Source organism: Anastrepha ludens, chromosome 2 (genome assembly GCF_028408465.1).
Source record: "Anastrepha ludens isolate Willacy chromosome 2, idAnaLude1.1, whole genome shotgun sequence".
NCBI classification, from domain to species: domain Eukaryota; kingdom Metazoa; phylum Arthropoda; class Insecta; order Diptera; family Tephritidae; genus Anastrepha; species Anastrepha ludens.
In genome coordinates this window covers 46,000,279-46,022,328 of record NC_071498.1, presented here as the reverse complement: position 1 = coordinate 46,022,328, position 22,050 = coordinate 46,000,279, and the positions used below count along the sequence as shown (strand labels likewise).

Here is a 22,050-nt window from a genome sequence, read left to right as displayed (position 1 = left end):
AAATTGCTCTTCAAATTTTATCGGTTGGAGTGCAAAGCGAATGAGCTAAAGAGTTGTAGTGAATCTTCCTGGTATACGGATCTTTCAAATCCTTTGAGTAGCGGCGCAAAAATGCTAGATTTCTCTAAATTATGGGTCGGATATAACATATAAGTATATAATTGGCGCTTTTTTCTTTTTTTTCGGGTGTTTGACCGGGAACCTCGGAGCTCCTATTTTTGGTGTGACTCTTGATGTTGTCCCAAAAATGGACTGCAGTTTCAAGCCGAATCCGAATGGTAGGTGTTTTTTTTTTCAAAGAGGAGTTTTTTCATGGTAGAAATACAATCAGAAGTTTGCCATTGCCTGCCTGGGGGCGATTAGAAAAAACTTTTTATCATTTTGGTGCTTTATGCACGGAGATTCGAGCCTACGCACTCCCGAATGATAGTCACAGACCAATCCATTTGGCTACGGCGACCGTGGGTGGTGATTAAAGATAGTATACAACGATTGCCGGACCTCCATAATAGAAAAAGAGATAGCCATAAATGAGATAAATGGCGGTCTCACAGGTAATATTACGAAAAACTGCAAATCGTCTGCATAAAGAAGAATATTTAAATTTTTGAAATATGAACTAATGTCATTACTAAAGGAGTTTAAAGATATAATAAAATTGCATGCAATACTCCATCAAAGTCTTTCGAGAAATCTTTATAAATGGTACGAGTATCAATTTGATAGCTGCTTTTAAACGCTGAAATGCAATATTCAGAGAAGACGGCAAATTGTGTGACAGAAGAACGCCCATTGGCAAACCGTCGGCTGCCTCTAAAGTAGATTTTTTAGCGAAAGTAATTCTTTCTTTAACTACCTGTGTACTTAATGTACATCGCGGTATGAAATTCTATAATTGCTAGTGGAAAAATAAAGTAATCTAAATCAGTCGTGGTTCTGTATTTACAAGAAGCACATCACATCACGAAACGGATTGCTTTTCTCTGCAGGGTTTATAGGCAAAAGTGCATGCATACAAACATACATATGTAAGTATATATGTATGTATTTGTTAAATTCTTATGCGCAGGGCTACGACAACGCATAAGTGCAGGTCGAGTCTTTCTGCTGGCTGCTGGTTGTTGCCTGTGCCTGTTTAGGTGCGTTGTGCTTTTGTTCAATTTATTTATTTAATTCAGTTTCGAACTGAAGTTGGTGGCATTTAGACGCGTTTAGTGAAGCACAGTCCTACGAACATAGGTGACAGTGTCGAACGAGAATAAAATAAGCTAGCTCTACTCCGTTTGTGCGCTTCCAAACACCCGCTGTGATAATAGCTGCGGTAATAGTATTGTCGATGCTGGATCGGTTGGTCGGTCGTTCGGTCGCGTGCGTGTGAAATTATGTCATATGGACTTAAAGCTATAAATAGCTAGTAAAATAATAAACAAATTAAAAGATTCGCAATATACATACAAAAATATAAAGTTTTGTGCTGAGTTGAACCAACAGAGTTTGGCTTATACGCAGAGGAGACAAGTTTGTAATCAAATGCAAATTATACATAGTATATATGTATGTATGTATGTATGTACCTATAGAACATAACAAACTATTCACTCAAGCAAATAGCCGGCATCGGTTAACAGAGAAGACCAACCTTGAAACGCGCGTCAACTATCCAAGTAGCTTTTCAGCTTGCATCACATACATACATATATGCATACATATATAGTAATTCACACATAGTGTCTGCTTTGCATAAAAAACGCGATTAAGTGTCGTTGCGGATGTTAAATTAAAACTTCATTCCACGTTCTTCGTGCTTTTGGTTGATACACACACCCAAGAACAGCTGGAGAAGAAGTTGAGTCGCAATACTTTTCCCAGCATTTTTGATACTTTCCACTCTCATCACCAGCCTTTGGACAAACGAACAAGAGCAACTCTGTTGAATATTAAATAAACATCAGCCGAAGTTGAACAATAATAATAAAAGCAGCTGTTGCGAATATTGAGAACAAAAGCAAAAAATAATAAAAACAATGTCCAGCAAGTGCACAATCACATTTGACAATAATCCACTGGGGGTTTACTATGCCGGTCAGGTTGTTTCCGGCGTTGCGGAGCTAACCACAAAACGAACGAAAATAATAAGATGTATGTATTGCAAAACTCACAGTAAAAGTGTAAATAATTATAATTACATAGTATTAAGAGATTTTGAGTTAAATTGGACAAAATATATAAAATTTAAAATAAAGTAAACTACATTGAAATAAATTAACTTTAGTTAAAATAAAATAAATTAAATTTAAATAAAACAATTAAAAGCAAATTAAATCAAATTAAGGTTAGACACAAAGTAAATTAGGTTTGAAATTAAATTAAAGTAGAGAAAGAAAATTAACTTAAAAGAAAACAAAATTATTTGAAATTAAAAAGAAAAGTAATATAATTATTTATTTATTTATATAAAATAAAATAAAACAGAATAAGAAAATAAAATTGGTAAATTGAATTAAATTCAGCTAAATTAAAGTAAAACTAACACTAAAATAAAACACAGTAAGATAAAATTGATTTCAAAAATTAAAGAAAATAAAATGAAATTAAATACTTTATAAAATAAAATAATACGGAGTCGGCCAGAAAAATAAAATATAATAAAACTAGCAAACCCGGCCCCCTTCGCTGGGCACACTAAAATAGAATAGATATGGTTTAGAACAGAAAATATATGGTTTTCATATTATTTATTTCTTTATTCAAGCGCTTTGGCATAAACACTATTTTTTGATTTTCTATTTGTTTTTGAGTAAATATAAAATATAAATTGAAAATCAGGAAAAAAGAAGATTGTTTTTAAATTTCAAATCAACGCATATGAATAAACAATCGTCTTTTTTCCTGATCATCCATGAATTTTTCGTTTCAATTTATATGTTTTATTAAGCATTGGAGCTTTTTTAACCATTATCCATTTATATTTTTCAAAAAAAAAAAACGAAAAACAATTTTTTTTCCACGTACACATAATTTCATTTGAACATTCGGATTTCACATTACATTCTCAAATTTCGTAAGAAATTATTCACAGTTCCAAAATCCACTCCAAAAAAATTCACAAACAATTTTTACATGTTGCACTTACGTTTTTTCCTTATGGCATCCAAATCAGAAAGAAATATTGACACATTGTAACTCACACTGTCAATTTGACAGTTCAGTTCCGCCCCAAGCGTTAAAAAAGTAAGCGACATTATGGCTGGCTCAAAAGAACGCTGTACCCGTTACCAGTGCTCCGAATTACAACCAAACTTTACGAAACCCATTTTCAATACCTCCTTAACAATGTGTGTAAGTTTGGTTTAATTCGGTGCAAAGACACGGCGGGTCCACGTTTTGGCATATATTTCCAGACCCTAGTCATCAATAGGTATGAAAATTACCCCGTATTAAAGCACTTATCAACAGCTTGATACCCATATTGTACATACACAACCAAAGGTTACCCGGGTCCACGTTTGACCTATATCCCGAGACCCCAGTCACGTAGCGGCATGAAAAATACTTTGTACTAAGGCATTCACCAACAGCTTCCATTTGATACCCATATTGTACATACACGTCCGAAGGTTACCCGGGTCCACGTTTTGACCTATATCTCGAGACCCTATCTACCAATAGGTATCAAAACTATACGGAAACCATCTTCAATATCTCCTTAACAATGTGTGTAAGTTTGGTTTAATTCGGTGCAAAGACACGGCGGGTCCACGTTTTGGCATATATTTCCAGACCCTAGTCATCAATAGGTATGAAAATTACCCCGTATTAAAGCTCTTATCAACAGCTTTCATTTGATACCCATATTGTACATACACATCCGAAGGTTACCCGGGTCCACGTTTTGGTCTCTATCTCGAGACCCTAGTCACGGAGCGGCATGAAAAATACTCTGAACTAAAGCATTCACCAACAGCTTCCATTTGATACCCATATTGTACATACACATCCGAAGGTTACCCGGTTCCACGTTTTGACCTATATCTCGAGCCCTATCCACCAATAGGTATCCAAACTATACGGAAACCATCTTCTATACCTTCTTAACATTGTGTGTAAGTTTGGTTTAATTCGGTGCAGACACGGCCGGTTAGCGAACACACACAAAAAGTTGACTTTATTTTATATATAAGATTTTTTTCAGTTTGTGTCCGAAAAATCCAAATATCTTACGGAACCCTATTTTTTTCCAAAATAAAATGTAATCCATGTTACTCTTGGATAATGTAGTTTTCGAATGGTGAAAGAATTTTTAAAATCGGTCCAGTAGTTTTTGAGCCTATTCGTTACAAACAAACAAACAAAGTTTTCCTCTTTATAATATTAGTATAGATAAGCATAAAAAAAAATCAAATTACTTAATTTGAATAAAATTTAAGCTTAATTTAGCTTTACTAAATTAGAATTAAAATAAAGTAAAACTAAAATTGAAAAAACTACGTAAAATTAAATTAAAATGAAATAAAACTGAAATTGAAGTTAAACTAAATTTAAATTAAATTGAATTGCACAAAATAATAAATTTAAATAAATAACATAAAATTAACATAAATAACATAAAACAGAACAAAATTAAAATAAATTGAGCTAAAAAAAATTAAATGAAACTAAAATTAAAATAAAATAAATTAAATTAATTTAAAATGAAACAAAACTAAATTGAAATTAAACTAAATTAAATTGAATTCAAATCAATTAAAATTAAATTAAATTAGATCAAAATTGAATTATACAAAATATAAAATTTAAATAAATAATTTAAAATAGAATAAAACTAAATTAAAATTAAAATAAATTCAAATTAAAATTAAATTATACAAAATAAAAAGTTTAAATAAATAAAATAAAACAGAATGAAATGAAATTAAAATAAATTGAGCTTCATTAAAACTAAAATGAAGTAAAACTAAAATTAAAATGAAATATTAAAAAGGAAATGAATTTAAATTGAAATTAAACTAAATTAAAATTAAAATTAAATTGTATTAAAATTAAATTGAACTAATTTAAATTAGAATTCATTTCAAATAAAATTAAATTAAATTACAATACATTAAAATTGAGTTCTACAAAATAGCAATTTTATGTTATTTATTTAACATAAAATAAAATAAAACAGAATGAAATTAAATTAGATTAAAATAAACTGAGCTAAAGTAAAACTTAAATTAAAATAAAATAATTTGAGATTAACTTTAAATTAATTCAAATTCAAGTAATATAAAATAAAATAAATTTAATTAAACAGAATTAAATTATATTAAGATAAATTAACGTAAAACTGAAACTAAAATTAAAAAAAAATACAAAAAAAAGGTAAAATAAAATAGCATTAAATAGTAAACTAATATGAAAGAAGGTAAACTAAAATAAAATATACATAAAAAACTCTTTGAATTGATACTTGAATCAAAATTCAACCAAGCGCCAAATTTTCCTCTCATTGGAAGACTACTCTCGTCAATTAGAATCATCCAATGAAACGAAACTTCTGCCCATTGTTTTTTTTTTGGCGGTGAGGTTGGGTTAAAAATGTCTCCGCATAGTAACCGTCGCTACTACGTATGTGGTGATTCGACTAAAAATATCCCTCCTTTCCTCTTGGATTTTTCCCTCTTGACTGCTTCCGCATTGCTTAGAGAGCCAAGACGGCATCCTAAAAAGGACACTTACTTACTCACCCTGAGTCCAGGGTCGCCGGTTTTGAAAAGCCTATGCTCAATGCTCTTCAGCACAAGTTTCCATTTCACGCTTTTTTTCGGATAATATCCTCCACGAAATTTGCTACTGCATTCCATTTTTCTTCGTCTATCATCATTTTCTCGATTATTTCTTCAGGTGTAAATACACCAATAGCTCGTTGCAGACCTGTTCTCTCTATGTTCCACCTCTGGCATTTAAAGAAGGTGTGCTCCGCATCGTCATACTCAGTATCTCCATATACTCGTATGCAGTTTGATAGGCTCACTTTTCCCATTCGGCACAAATACTTGCGAAAGGACCCATTTCCGGACAAAAACTGAGTGAGGTAATAGTTAACCTCACCGAGCTTTCTTTCTACCGACTTTTTTAGGTCGGGTATTAGTCTCGCTGTCCATCTACCGTACCGTTCAGAGTTCCATCTTGCCTGCCAAAATGTGACGGGTGAACTCTAATATCGGAGAAGCGTGGTACTGGGACTCCTGACATTTTTTCCGTTTGTGCTCTTGTGCTAGAATATCTATAGGGATGGTTCCGCTGATACCTAAAACTGCTGCTTCAGATACTGTACAGATAAAGAAGCCATTCTGAGAGCGCAGGTACCTTCCACAGATTGTAGAGTTTTCCGCCGGCATTGCACCCTTAGCGAATCTGCCCATATTTCGCATCCGTATAAAAGAATCCAGTTCGTCGAGTTCAACTTATGTATAGTTGTGCACATTTCCGACAATAAAAAGTTTCTCGTAAAACCATCTGCAACTAGGAGGATTTCATACAAATTTCGAGCCCTTCATTTGAACCTCTACCATTGGTTATTGGAGGAGTATACAAGTATATGCATATGCATGTATGAGTGTGTATAGTAGATATACATGATGCAAAGAATAATGAGATGGCGCCCATCGTGGTCCCGTTACTTTGCGCTCAGTGAATTTGACAACTAGTTACATATGTACGTGATTTTAGCTCCAATATGGCCAAATTACCATTTTCGTAACTTGATTTAGCATTTTTTTTTGTTATTCAGTCTCGGAATTTTAGTTCTTTCTTCATGACATTTTTCTAGCTGTTCTAATTAAAATATCATGTTTATAATTTTGTAAAATATACATTTTTTAATAATTATTTTAATAATTCACTCAGTTTTATTTAGCTTTACTTTTTTTTAACATCTGGTGGCAATGCCCGCGATTGCAGGTGTTTTTGGTGGTCTTCTGCTTTCGGCAGTCAAATCTCTCTCTCGCTACTGCAGTGTTGCCTAGCTTTGGATATAAAAACGCACTAAAATGCCCATTCAAAGAAAATAACACAACAAATTTTTATTGAATTACTTAAAGAACTTTGTATGCGTGACAAATTGTCTTTAAAATGTGCGTTTTTTTAATAAATGTGATATGCTTATGTACAATTTAATTTATGAGGTTTTTTTGTTAAGCGGGCTCTTTTGTTAAGGGAACGACTTTTTTGCTATATTTGAAATTATGTAACTAGATAAGGGACTCTTTTTGTAAAAATGCCAGTATGGTTTCTTTAGTATTTTCTGGTATTTTCTTGTTTATTTTTACAATGAATATAACTCTTAATGCCGTATGTCTCACTAAGGATTGATGACCGGAAGAAACGATTACACCTCTATGGTTTTAATTCGCATTCAATAAATTCAAAGGCTTTTTAAAATGTGTAAAAAGGTTTTCAATCTTAAGAAGAGTTGAGAGAGGGGCATTTAATATTTTAGCATAACCTTAAATGGAGCCAAAAATTAAATTTGCACTTTTAAATTATCAAATTTTATAAGAGTAAAAAAATTTTCATTAGCACTAAAATCTTCTCAGAGTGACCTTTTTTAACCTTTTTTTGCTTAATAATATAGTTTGTTTTTTAACTTAAAGTTTCGGTAGCTTTAAATTAAAAAAAACAAACACGAAACTTAAAAATGTTTGCATTTTGGGTATAAAAAAGCACTAAATTTATTGCGAAGAGCAAATAGTTAGCAATACTGCACAACTCAGCAAACGTGACGTCACGTACGCTCTGATGGGCGCAATCTTCTTTCTATCATTCTTGATATGGCAGTCAGCTCCATACTGTTCATATTCTTTTAAAAATGTATCCAATTTTTTAAACCTCTAGAAGCCGCCAGAACTTCTGTAGACAATTAACATGTGTTCGCCATTGAGATTATTTTAGGTTTTTATTAAGAAGTGGTGTTACATGGCCCATTCGATCAGTCCGATTTTTGGCGTATGGCGTCAATGATGGCTTGAATATTGCAATAAAACGATTGTTAAGTGCACTGCATGGCAAGGTGCGCAGTCTTGTTGGAACCAAATGTCGTTGAAGTTTTATCTGATTAAATGTTGGAAACAAAAATTCAAACAGCATAGCTGCATAGCGCTCGGCATTCACCGTAACGGCATCTCCTTCCTCATTTCCTTCTGGCCGAAAAATGTGCAACACAGATGGCGCTCCAAGCAGTAAGAAGGCGTTGTTCCTAAGCAACGACAGGTGGGCATTCCCACTACTTAGGGCTGGTGGTGGCCGGCTAATCACCTACCCTGTCAGAAATCAAAATAGATTAACGAAACCAACGCAAGACTGAGTCTTGTCGAGGCTTATGCTTCCGAGAGGAGTGAACAAGGAAAAAACAAAACAAAAATATCGCCAGTGCTCTATGAACATTGCGAACAAATTTTTTTTTCAAAGCAAATTTCCACAATTCGGACACGTTGCTCTGGTGTTAAACTATTCATGATGCCTTGTCAAACCTTAATACCAGCAAGGATGATAGATTACCAGGTTTGCTGTTTAACTTTGGCTGCCACGTTAGTCATTGTGCAGACGGCAACGATAGTTAACACAATCTTAGTTTTTCGTAAACAATCCGCTTCATGACCCTAACGCTATTCTATCAAATTCGCTAACACCCGGATCACGTTCTGTTTTTGGTCACGAGCTTACCTTTGAAATACTGTCACCATGACTGAACAGAAATGTGAACACAGTTTGCCATTCTCAGCTGTCAAACTGTAGTTATCGATATCGATAGTTCTCATGCAGCTAAAAAACACATCCGATGATAGTGTCCTTAGAACTGTTGATTGGGTGGTTCTTGTGGAAACACTGGAACCAGTACAACCATTCGGTAGTGAGTTTTAAAAAATTGTAGTCAACACTTTTGGAACTTTTTACAAGATTTTATTCGTTGCATTTATTTCCTAAAAATTAGATGTTTTATTATAAAAAGAAGAAGAAGAAGTGTGATGCTTTATGCAGCATTCAGACTTCATGTGGCTGTGCAGCATTATAGAGTTTCAAAAACTTCCTCGCAAATACAAGAACAATTCTTCTATCCCAATTTATATACAGGGTGGGCCAAATAAGGCCTACTAATGTTAAACACAAATAACTTTTGCAATAATCATTTATTTTGGTTAATTGTTTTTATACATTGAATATATTTTATGGAAATTATGTATGAAATATTACATCAGACAAATGTCCACCATTTTTCTCGATACACAGATTGAATCTTTTTAACGCGTTTTCCATTACACCACATAATGTTTCTGGTTGAAGGCTCAGTATTTCGTCTCGAATATTTTGCTTCAGCTGTTTAAAAGTCTCTGATGTATTAAAATACACTTTGTCTTTTAAATATCCCCATAAAAAGAAGTCGGGCGCAGTCAAATCTGGCGAACGAGGTGGCCAAGGGAAATCTGAATTTTTAGAAATCAGACGTTCACCAAAAATTTCACGTAGCAGGTCCATAGTTTACCTAGCAATATGCGCAGTTGCTCCATCTTATTGAAACCACAAATTAGGATACTGCTCCGCCATTGGCCGTAAAAAGTTTTCAATCAATGTTCTATAATAAGCTCCTGAAATCGATTCCGACGATCCATCCTCATTTTCGAAGAAATATGGATCGATAACTCTAGTGGCCATAACACCGCACCAAACAGAACATTTAGATGAGTGCAACTGATGTTGGTGTGTTGCTCTTGGATTTTCAAAACCCCACAATCTACAGTTTTGTTTGTTGACATAACCATTTAAATGGAAATGCGCTTCATCCGTCATCAAAACATTATTTAAAAAATCAATTTGTGTGGCTAATTGTGTAAAACGTTGTTGGTGGTCTTGCGGTAGCAGTGCTTGTACAATTTGAGTTTTGTATGGGTACATCTTAAGATCCAACTTTAAAATTCTACGCAATGTCGTTCTGGAAATGCCCAATTGGCTGGAACGACGGCGAGTTGAGACAGATGGATCATCTGCAACACTCTGCCGCACAGTTTCCTCGTTGTCTTCAGTGCGAATATTTCGTTGGGACGGTCGGCCATTGAACCCAGTTCCTCAAAACGACCGACCAAACTCCTAATCATGAAGACTGTGGGAGCTGATCTGGAATTAAAATGTTGCCGATATTTACGCTGCGTTAAAACAATTGATCGTTGACAAGAATAGAAAAACTCGATAATTTTAACGCGTTGTGTTGTACTGTAGGGTTCCATTATAAATTTCCAACAATTCAATTATAACCTACAAAAAGAGAAAAATAAATATGTGAAAAATAAAAAAGTTATTTGTGCTTAGCATTAGTAGGTCTTATTTGGCCCACCCTGTATAAAACTCTATTTGAAGTAAATGCGTAGTGAGGTCATTCCTACTAAATATTCGAATTATTGGGCTGTGCCTGCTTAAAATAAATATGCAAACAGCTATGTATGTATGTGTGTATGTATTTGTTGTACGCCGAAATGATTACGTCACCGGAAATTCGTAGAAATACTTCTATACGAGTAGCATATACATATACACATTCGTACACATGTAGTTGTGTATGAAAATATGTACATATATCTGCGAAATTAAAAATTAAGTCAAAGACAATAAAGCCGCTATTATTTAACACCGCATCACAGTAACAAAAACTAATTATTTCAAACCAAAAGGAAAACATTATAACAAAAGCAAATTAATCCATGATTTAAAAAAATTGAATCAAATTTAGTACCAGAGTTGCGTTATTGACAAAACCTGTTTTTCACATTTTTTTTTGAGTTTTTAGTTTTGATGGATAAAGGCAAAAAAATTTTTATTTGCATGCTAGCCCATTGATCCACTGTAAGCTGTAATTTATAGATTACACGCAGACATGTACGTACATACAGTCATGGTCATATAAATAGCACATTTAGACTTTGAAAGCAAAGAGTTGAAAATGTTTTTAAATAATTGTTTTTTATTGGAAAAAAAGCAACATAAAAAATAAAAAACTTATTTACTTTCACTTTAAAACAACAAAATGGTCAAAAAGAATTTCAATTCATAAATAGCACATCCTAAAAAATTCCAAATAAAAGCCAAAATAGTAGACAAATCAAGTAGTTAAGTAATACTATTGTTTTACCAGATTAGTATTTTGTACTATATCCACCGTTTTTGATTACTTTTTCAAGCCGTCGCTGCATGCTTTCTACAAGCTTGTGGCATTTTTCCTTTGAAATCGAGTGCCAAGCCGCCTCAACTGCGGCCCACAAATCTTCAAAATTTTTAAACTTTTTGTTAGTGATTTTGACCTTAACGTCATTCCACAAATTTTCTATTGGATTAAGATCAGAACTGTACCCCGACCAATCCAGTACATTAATTTTTTCTCTTCTGAGCCATTGCTTCACTGTCTTTGCAGTATGCTTTGGATCATTGTCCTGCATAAATGTCCCAATTAATGGCATAAACTCAAACACAAATGTCTCCATTTTATTCTGGAGTACATCCAGATACTAAAATCTATCCATTTTATCAATCACGCGAACAATCGGCGTAAAACCATGCCAGGAAAAAGCTGCCCAAACCATGATGCGTCCGCCGCCATGTTTAAGCGTATTTTTTGTGAACCTAGGATTTAGCGCTTGATTTTTTGGACGACGTACAAAAGTTTTCCCATTTGGTCCCATCCTATTTATTTTGGTTTCGTCGGACCAAAGTACGTTTTTCCAAAACTGAATATATTTGTCTTTGACGGTGTTTGATATGTCTTTTTGAGAGTAGTGGTTTTTTTCTGCTTATGCGACCAAACAGCTGGGCTTCGTTAAGTCGCCTTTCTGGACACCTGTGGACCAGATTCTTGGTTTATTTCAAGCATTATTTGCCGTGCCGACTTAAAAGGACCTGCTTTGCTCTTGCGTATTATAAATAGCTCTATCCACATTAAGTTTTACGCGGCTTTGGTTTTCTTTTCTTGCTTAGATAGGATGAATTTTTCTTAACTTAATTAAGAGCATTATAAACCATTTTCCGAGAGCTTATCATCATTTTTGTTATTTCTGCATAGCTTTTTCCTCATACGGTATATAAGAGCTCTTTTCTGCGGCGTGCAATGTTTTTCACGTCCCATTTTTAGTAATTACTCTAAAATTTTATTTAAGAAACCAAATGTATACTAAAAGTCGCTGAAACAATATTAAAGTTTTACTCTTCCAAATTTATTTGATTAAAGCAGAGTTCATAATAAAAACTTAACTTAACTTATAAGGTTCACATTTGTGCTATTTATCTGTCCATGGCTGTATGTATAATACGTAAGTCACTATAATTTTATATGCTATAGAATTGCTGATAATTGCACTATTTTCAAAGCTTAGCAATTAAATGCATGTCTATGTATGTATGTAGGTATACACATTGTATGTGTGAAAATACTTATACAGACGACAAGTACATGCAAATATCATGAGATTGAATTACCCACCGGCATTCGACATGGACGATAGTTAGAATGCCGGTTCAGAAACTTGTTAAGCACAGATCCGATGAACGGAAAGATACATACATATATGAATTGATATGAGAATCTCCTCTCACAGCTAAACAAATCTGTTTACGAAATTGTTATACGTAATTTGCAAAATAAGCTGATTTACATACATACATATTTACGAATGCAGGCAAAAAAGTTCGTGGTCTGAGTTATTTAGCGAATGAAAAGCATGACTTTATATCTTTTATTTGTTAACGTAGTGAAATACTTTTCTCACATCGTGAATATAGTGCATTAATGCCATTGAAAAAGTATTCCTTAGATTTATTTCTAAAATGGTTTCCTGCAGCCGTCTTCGTCTCAGTGCCTTCTAAAAGTCTTCGTTGTTGTAACAGTTCATTAAGATCTGCTAGTACGGTATAGATTAGATTCGATTACTTCAAGATTTGCACTTCAGCTTCATGGTATTTTGAGCCCTCTCTTCATCACAACACCTCACCCAGACCGAGTCCCTTTATTACACTCAACATAGAGCTGCAGTTGGCCGAAATATGTCAAAATTCTCTGCATTATAGCACTGCTTTAAAGGGGAAAATGTATATTAAATGCCTGTAAAAATGCCCGTAGTATTCTTAGTTTATCTTTGAGGAGCGTTATGAGTTTTTAGAACCTACTTCAGCTTCTGAATATTTCCTTAAAAAACTAATAGTAGGACATAATGTTATGTCCTTAGAAATTGTCTCGCTGATGAACACAAGAGAATGAGGGAAGTTTCTTAGCTAAACTGGAGGAACACGGAATACTTAACAAAGGATATGCGTTTATGTGTACATAAATATTTGTATAAATACAAAATTAATGGCGCCCGAAATACCTCCTGTGTCATTCCAAGCAATTTGCAGTTCATTACTAAGCTGCATTTGTTCTGCTTTGCTCCTCTCCTTGAGGGACTTCGCGGATCAGAGGATCAACAACCTATTAAAGCTGGCAAAACTGTACATAACGAGCAGGAATGCGAGATTTACAAGATTTGCTCTTTAACTATGGTGAAAAGGAAATTGTGAGGGGAACTGTGGCTGCCTCGTCTCGTGGGAGATTCGGCAGCCGAATCCTACACTATCATTTCACATGTATTCATACACTCGTCCAATCAGTCGTTATTCAGATAGCAACAAAGTAACATTGGGAAGACTGTATTATTTTTTTTTTGTATATCACTAACACAATCTTAACGCCACCCGAAATTTGCACAATCATTTCACACATATTCACACATTCCTCCAATCAGTCGTTTTTCAGACGGCAACGAAGTGTCATTGGTTGATTTTTTCATATACCACCAACACAATCTCATTTTTTTTTTGTAAACACATCTCAAGTGACGTCAGCCCATCTGCTGGTTCTGTCAAATTCGGTCAGAGCCCAACAACTGTCTATTGAAGAGCACAGCTATGCATCACGAGTAGGATCTGAAGAGTAAGTCTCTATTCACTCTCTTGGCAAAAACATCGATCGGTGCTGTCCTCTATGAGATCGGTGTTGATCAGCTAAGTTAACTTAACAACCTGGGACAAAATAATGGTAAATGTGATTTTCTGGATGAAATGGAGATGGTAAGATAATAGTCCGGATTGAGTGGCTAGATTAGTGATGATGTAAGCATCGGAACCAAATTATTCGACATGTATGTATCATAGTTTCGGCTGATTGACAGAACGGAATAATGGCGACTATTCGTGCGCCTAAGCTCTGCGCATCAACATCGAAATTATACGCAATATGTAAAAATACACATATTATAACTCACAGACGTTCTTTCATATACCGCAAACTAGTAAGACGCCCATCAATTACTCCCATTTGACCTAAGTACCAAACAATTCAGAAATGTATTATATTTAATAGAATTTCTACGATCATCATTTTCTCAACCTACATAAGAATGACAAATGTTACTATGGTAAGACAAGCTGAACAATGGCCATATGGACATTTGAGCTACAAATACACAATTATTTCCGTGACTTAGTATGTTTTTTTTGTAGAAATAAATTGAGAGCAATTCTATTAGGTGAATTAGAGCAAAGTAATTCAATTTAGACAATTAATTTGAGGATTAACTGCATATTTATAGGTACCTATGTGTACAATTATATACACATACATATATATGTGGATATATATAACATCTATAGATTTTAGATTAGATTAGATTAGACAAATTATTTTCTTCATTTTAGAAATATATATATAAAAATCTTAAAAAATATTTATTAAGGAATATACGACAGTGACCCAAATGGTCGTCTATCGGAAAAACACAATTGAACTGACTATTCCATCCGCCTGAACAAATTCCATTCAATCTATTATTAACCTCATCTTGGACTAAGTAGAATTTCCCAAATGACCGATATGTGATTTGCCGCAAAATAGGGCACCTTCCTAAAAAGTGTGCTATGTTTTCTAATTCTGTAAGGGGGTATTCTAGTGTAGAGGCATGAATTTGCGATGTTTTTGCGGGTGCTATAAATAAAAAAACAAAAAATATTTTTTTTTTATCCATTTTTTTACTAAACATCTATTAATCTTTTAACAATGCATAAACAAAGTAAAAAATTAAAATCTGAAAATTATATATTATAAGTTGTTGAATTGGAGGGTCCAAAAAAATGGCGCGCTAAACTTGTCATAGTTGCAAGTTTTCTAATGATCCGAAACAAAAAATAAAAATGATTATTAATTTAGATGAATGCCACTATCGTACTAACTAAAAAAAGTGAAAAAGAATATTTTGCTAAATTACGTATTTCCGCAAAAGTAGTGCATTTTTTCCTACTTTTTTGGACATTTCTGATTTTTTTTAAATAGTAAAAAATTTTAATTTTGTTAAAATAATATTTTATACGATAGATATATGTGTTGAGAAGACTCGCACCAAATTTCAAGTGAATCAGTTCAGTACAACTTGAAATATCATGCCAAACGATTCGAAAAAAAAACGCGTAGTCTTGACAAAAACGCGTTCAAAGTTTTCAGAAAAGACCGATCGGAACCATGCCATGTCAACAAAAAGGATATACAACTCATGAAATAATAGGAATTTTAAAAAATCCTCTTAATGACATATTCTTAAATGTCTAAACTTAAAAAATATGCAAAAATAAAATTTCGATTTTTTTTAATTCCTCACTAGAATACCCCATTAAGTTACAAATACAGCAGTTTAAATTTTTGTGGCCTTCGAGATAAATAAGATCGAATCTGGCCTTCAAAATCAAAGAGGTCCTGATATATGGGAGTACTTTTCAAAGTTCTTTCCCTCAATTTCTGTTTGTTCTTCGAGCTCACAGTTGAAAGAAGTGCATCTATATTAGTATTCCACAGCCTCCTATCTGATATGTCATAAGTCTGGTAGATGAAATGATTAAAGTGCCAGTGTTGCACTTCTAAAGTAGCACTGAAGCGCCGTTTTGATACCATTATGAGAGCTCCAACAGGCAGATATCTACAGCCAGCCAGAGCTGTTGATATAATGGAGGAGATTGATTGGATTTAGGATGGAGAAGGTTGATGGGATTGCCCCAGGCTGTCAAAGAAAGGAGCACCCAATGATCTTAATCCTCTAGCGCCTTCTAGCTCCTTCTCTGAAAGGTCCCCACAGCTTCTGCAATGAGGGTTAAATAGTAATCCTAGTCTTTCCGCGTGTGTGCCGATCGTCCAGTGACCGGTAAACACAGCTAGGAGATTGGAAATTGAATGGCGAAGAGTCCAAAGGAATTTCTGAGTCCTTCGTATATTGTATTGGGGTCAAAAGGTTTTCGAAACAGCACAGGAAGAAATTGAGCTCCATCTTTTCTGCGCTACCTGAGAAGTAAGTTCGACAATTTCCCTTTAACAATTGTCAGGTGGATGCCGATGACCGGGTAGAAGATCTCTGAGGCCAATTCAGTCCCCTTCCTGACAAGCTCATCAGCAATTTCATTTCCCTCAATGCTCTTATGTCCTGGAACCCAGAGCAGAGAAATGTTACCTGCACACCCAAAATATTTGATCTCCTCCTTAAAGGAGTTTACTAATTTCGTTCTGCACTATGGCATCGTCAGAGCCTTAATCGCGGCTCCACTATCGGAGAAAATGTTAATATCTCCCTTGCTCCCGCGTTCCCGTGTTCCCTAAGCTCTTTGCATTTCTGCAGGATCGCAAAGACTTCTGCTTGAAAGACACTAGCAGTATTCGGCAGTTTAAAGGAGATAGATAAATTGGCTGATTTGGAGAAAGCCCCTGCTCGGACTCCCGATTCCATCTTGGAACCGTCAGGGGCAGAGGTGCAAGCTTTGATGCAGATTTTCCCCTCGATCCAATCCTGCCAATTTGAAAAAATTGCCCTAGCACGACCCTCAAACTCGCAGGATAGCGAATATGCGGATAGAGTAATATGTTCGATGTTCGGAGAAATGCGGTGTTAACTGCCCGAAAATGCTACCATGTCACTTGAGAGATTGCCTCCAGAGGCCAAGCTCTTTAACCCGATTGCACTTTGAGCTACGATGGAAATAACGTAAAATTCGATGGGAAGTAAGAGCAAAACGACATTCAGGGCAGCATTGGTGCAAGTTTTATATGATCCGGTGATGCCAATGCATGCAGTCCTTTGCACCCTCCCCAGTTTAGTGATATTGTAGCCTTTCCGAGGAGCTTCCCACCAAACTTGGCATCCATACATTAAAATTGGCAAAACCTCTGCGTTGTACATCCTCAGCACGACCTGTGGCTTGAGTTCCTATTTTTTACCGAACATAGATTTGCAGGAGTAGAAGGCTATACGGGCCTTCTTTACCCGATTTTCAATGTGTAGCTTCCAATGGAGCTTGGAGTCAAGTATCACTCCAAGATACCTAACTTCCGCTGAAAGCGGGAGAACGTGGTTGTTTAATTTGAGAAATCGAAAGGGTGGAGGTATATTTTTCCCCATTTTGGTTGAAACTCCCAAGTTATGCAATTCGTAACTCAAAATAAGTTTTAGAATTTTGCCCAAAAGCTGCATTGAAGACTAAAAAAAATGCATAAACTTTTTTTCTTCAAATTTTATGTGAATAATTGATGTCAAGTTGCATCTGCATTAATAAAGAATTCGTATGTGATCAAATCTAAGCCTGGAGATTTTCCTGATTTTGTTTTATAAAGCTTTTGGAAGGCTTTTGTCGAGGAGATCGGCTTATCTAAACTATCAGCCGACATTGGTAACAATACGTAATATATTATTTATGCGCTGAGGTCTATGTCTTGTATATATTACACCGCGTTACACACATTTTGTCCTATGAACCAAATATACTTTTTCGGAAAGGGGATAAAAAAAAATACACGTGTATCGGCGATTTTCATGTACACGTCACAATTTTGTTTTTTTTATATTTTATAACTTTAAACGAGCAATTCTTGTATGCATATCTGTATAGCCACACGATCTCAGGATTAGCTTAACGGATTTGAATGAAATTGGGCACACAGATAGTGTATCACATGTCTAGACTTTTCACCTAGGTGTTGCCACTGACAATGTTTCACATGGTTGACACCTGTTCGAAATTAAAAAAAAAAATTGCATGAGATATGCCGATGTGGGTATCAAAAGAAAGGTATTTCACTCCGCATTACAATAGAGATATAAAAGCCCGAATTTTTTTATTAATTTTATTATATTAAAATTAAAAATTGTTACATTAAAAATTTTAATGCTTTTAAAGAAACTTAGGCCTTTTATTTTTGCGTTTGTAAGCATTTGTGTCAGTAACCCCTCTTAAATATGAGGGAAACCAATTTTTTTAAACTTCGAATTAATATCACAACAATAAGCCAGGTTTTTTCCCCGATCTGTTATTTTAAAATCAGCCGCCACTATATTCCACTGCTTAAAGCGTGATGCAAAGAGTTCGGCTGTTCTCTTTGACAAATTTCCTTCTCGTACAAGGTCATTGGAGTCGGCTTGCGTTACTAAATGCGGGACTGCAGTCCCAAGTTCACTGGGTGTTGGTACAAATTCCGATACTTCTGGTTCCCCGCATCTCGCTTTCGATGCAAAAAATGTTGATAGCATTGTTGGTGCTACTGTTGGTTCTCCATCCCTTAATTCGGGAACATCATCAAAAATCTCCATTGAAGCTGCTATACGTTCTTCTGGTGAGTACAGAACCGCTGGAATAACCGATTCTACATTAGCGTAGCGAATTTTGTTGCGGCGAAAGTATTGGTACCCTTTAGTTTGAGTAAAAGTTACGCAAAAGTAGGACAGTTCACTGCAGTGCTCCGTACGTGGTAACCAAATTGTTGGTACAGAGTACTTTATTGTTGACCTTCCATCAGTAAACTTGCATAAATTTCTATAGCAATAGTCGCACACGACTTCCGGAGTATACCACAAGTAAGGAACATAAGCAGTCTTGAATATTTTCTGAAACGAATTAACCACAAACGTAACAAAAGTTATTTCGAGTCGGGCACTGCATTTTTCGTAAGATGAAATATACAGAAAGACGTTTTCGCGCAACAGAACTTAAAACAATTGTCAAAGTATACGTCTCCTAGTAGCGCAACTGTCAGATGATCGGAACTTCCGGAACTGTAACAAACACACAAACGGCACAGAGTGTGTTGTATGAAACAATAAATTAAAGGTTAATAAGTTGTTTAAAAATTTGGAGTCCCTTCAAGTTATGCCGAAAATTTAGAAAAAAAATTTTTTTTTTTAGGAAAAAAAAATTCAAGAAAATCTGAGAATTGATAAAATTTTTTTTTTTAATTTTAGATAATAAAAACATTCCCACGAGTCTGCCTGCAGAAATTCAGCGCGATTGGATCACAGAGAAAGCGTTAAAAATTGATCCAAATTTTTTCACACAGGCGGACTACGAGCTCTATATTTTATACATAAAAAAAAAAGAAATTCTGACGTGTACATGTAAATCGCCGATACACGTATTGTTTTTTTTCTCCCCTTTCCAAAAAAAGTATAATATATTTGGTTCATAGGACAGAAAAAACGTTCGTTTTTGTAACGCAGTGTTATAAAGGGTTTTCCAATAAGAGGTGTTATTTTGGTATTCAAAGAAAAATGCGATTTTTAAATATAAATGATCGGATGTTTATTCCATTATAAAGAGCCTCATGAATTCCATCTTCGAGGTCTTGAGTCGACCCTGGGTTGTTGGCGTATACCTCCTCTTTCACGTGGCCCCAAAGAAAAAAGTCACAAGGTGTTAAATCACAAGATCTCGGTGTCCAATTGTGATCCCCTCTTCGATAGATAGCACGGCCACAATTCTGGCCAGAAAAAATCGTTAATCATCTCTCGATAGCGCAATCCATTCACCTGTAACACCTGTTATTGGGAAAACCCTTTATAAGAATATATTGCATCTGAATGTATTCAACACCTATGTACATACTTACATTTTAATGTGTTTCATTTCTTATGTAGCCATTTACATTAGCATCTGTGGTCATGCCGAAACCCGCTGGACGGAAAATGTAACGAAACAAGATACGGAGGGTAAGCCACAAAAGACCATCGAAACATTTTCTGGTTCCGAGTTGTACTACAGTACAGAGAATCATGTTTATGGACAAAGTGGTGGCATACAATTCGATTTACCAGCTGGAAAGTATACCTTCGCCTTTCAAACGACCATACCGCCGAATGCACCCACATCGTTCAATGGCTCATGGGGACAGGTGCAACATGAGGTCGCTTTGGTGATCGATCGTGTCATGCGCTATGACAACAAATTCAAGCAAGGCTATACGGTGATATCGCCATATGATTTGAACCTCAATCCAGACCATATGGTATGTGTTAAAATTGCTTTTTAATGATTTCTTTGAATGTATTAATTTTCCTACAAATCCATTTCATTTTCTTTAGAAACAATTGCATAAGATTGATGAAAAGACGTTTTGTTGGGGTTTGTGTTGTGGCGGTAAAGGCCCGATGGTGATGCATGTCACAGTGCCCTACTCCGCTTATGCACCTGGGCAAAAGATACGTTTCCACGTTGTGCTGGATAATCAATCGGATGTGCACTGCTCTGATGTCAAAGTGCGTCTAATGAAAAAAGTAACATTCACCAGCCGCAATCCAGAGGCTAAACGGCAAGTGGTGGAGGTTAAAGTCGCCGATAATCATTGTGGTGAAGTTGTCAAACATAACAAAGCTGAATTCAATGAATATTTACAAATTCCGTCTACGACTCCCACCTCGTTGGAGAATTGTAGTCTCATCAAAGTGAGTTACATGCTCAAATTTATTGCGAAAATTTCACGTATCCATGGCGATCTGGTAATTGAATTTCCTCTGGCTATCGGCACGGTGCCGTTATATGCAAGTGCCAACGATCAGGGACCGGTAACGACACAACCTGGCGCTGGACCAACCTACAAACCGCTACGTATGTTTGAGAGTATTTTCAAATAATATAATTTTTTTAATTTCTCCACGTATTTTATTACAATTTTTAAATTTGTCATTCCAGCACCGCCTATGTTCGAGGAAGATATTAGATGCGAGAGCTTCGAAGATAACACATTCCGTCCACGTTATCCTGTTTTCCTCAGCGATACAGGCTTAACACCTATTGGTAATGGACCAAACAATCAACCATTACCACCATCAAATAGTGTATATCCTTCGCTTGTAGTTCCAACACCAGCACCAGGACCTGCGACACCTCAACACAAAAATTCACCAGCAGCACAAAATTATCCACCTTTTCCAGCAGCAGCGTCTTCGTCATCTACACCATCTGGGCCGGCATTGCACAATGCTGCCGCGAGTGCTAAGCCAGGTTCATCCACAGGTGGTGGTAATGTAGAGGCGCTCGGTTTTTCTTTGCCACCAGATTATGAGCCCACACCAGCGCCAGCTCCTGGTTCCAAACCTGGTATTGGTTGGAAATGAATCTCATTATTTTTTAAAGAAAAATTATGTTTATGTACGAACTTTGAACTATACCAGTTGATATTTAGTGGATTTAAATATTTCTCATTTTTTTAGAGTTGCATACCTCCATATGTTTTACATCTATTGCATTTTACGATAAATACTTATATGTATTTTATACGCATAAATGAGTGCAATTTTATACTAAACTTTGTGTTTTATTTAAAAGTAAATCTTCTTCGATCACGAGATTAAATTTTTTGCGCAAAAAACAAGTTCGTCTGTGGAAGTAAACATTTCACGCTGTCTCTAGAAATTTCTGCAGTAAAATTGAAAAGAAGGGAGAGGATGTTTACACTTTGATCTTCAGGTCTTTTGTGCCCTCAAGTTTCCTCAATAAACCTAGACTGCGCCGTACCTGGTTGAGGTGTCTACTCCTCGCTGTTGGCATCACTTTCGAGAAGCAAGTGTCATTCTCGCGACGGTCGGTTCTACGTTACTGGAACGAGCCGGATTTATATCGCCCCAAGGACTGTTACTCCAGCAGCATTCTCCAAACATTTATGGGAATTTTTGTGTTGATACAACATCAACAACAGCA

The 22,050-nt window shown here is 35.3% G+C and overlaps 1 protein-coding gene across 2 annotated transcripts; it reads left to right on the top strand.

The window, feature by feature from the left end:
- The first annotated feature begins 1,148 nt into the window (after positions 1 to 1,148).
- LOC128870403 (arrestin domain-containing protein 1) lies at positions 1,149 to 21,648 on the top strand. 2 transcript variants are annotated; one of them, XM_054113025.1, is made up of 5 exons: positions 1,149 to 1,518; positions 1,901 to 2,139; positions 19,992 to 20,359; positions 20,436 to 20,958; positions 21,043 to 21,648. In XM_054113025.1, exons 2-5 carry the CDS (start codon positions 2,025 to 2,027, stop codon positions 21,465 to 21,467), a joined length of 1,431 nt encoding a protein of 476 aa, XP_053969000.1. In that variant the 5' UTR covers positions 1,149 to 1,518; positions 1,901 to 2,024; the 3' UTR covers positions 21,468 to 21,648. The 2 variants fall into 2 exon arrangements, with proteins under 2 accessions (XP_053969000.1, XP_053968993.1); XM_054113018.1 differs by having other exon boundaries at positions 1,149 to 1,522.
- The last annotated feature ends 402 nt before the right edge of the window (positions 21,649 to 22,050 follow it).

Excerpts from the sequence above, each read along its gene's own strand:
- LOC128870403 (XM_054113025.1), top strand. The coding sequence starts at position 2,025 with ATGTCCAGCAAGTGCACAATCACATTTGACAATAATCCACTGGGGGTT. Across the intron at positions 2,140-19,991 it reads ACGAACGAAAATAATAAGAT|CCATTTACATTAGCATCTGT; the intron begins GTATGTATTGCA and ends TTTCTTATGTAG. Across the intron at positions 20,959-21,042 it reads ACCAACCTACAAACCGCTAC|CACCGCCTATGTTCGAGGAA; the intron begins GTATGTTTGAGA and ends TTGTCATTCCAG.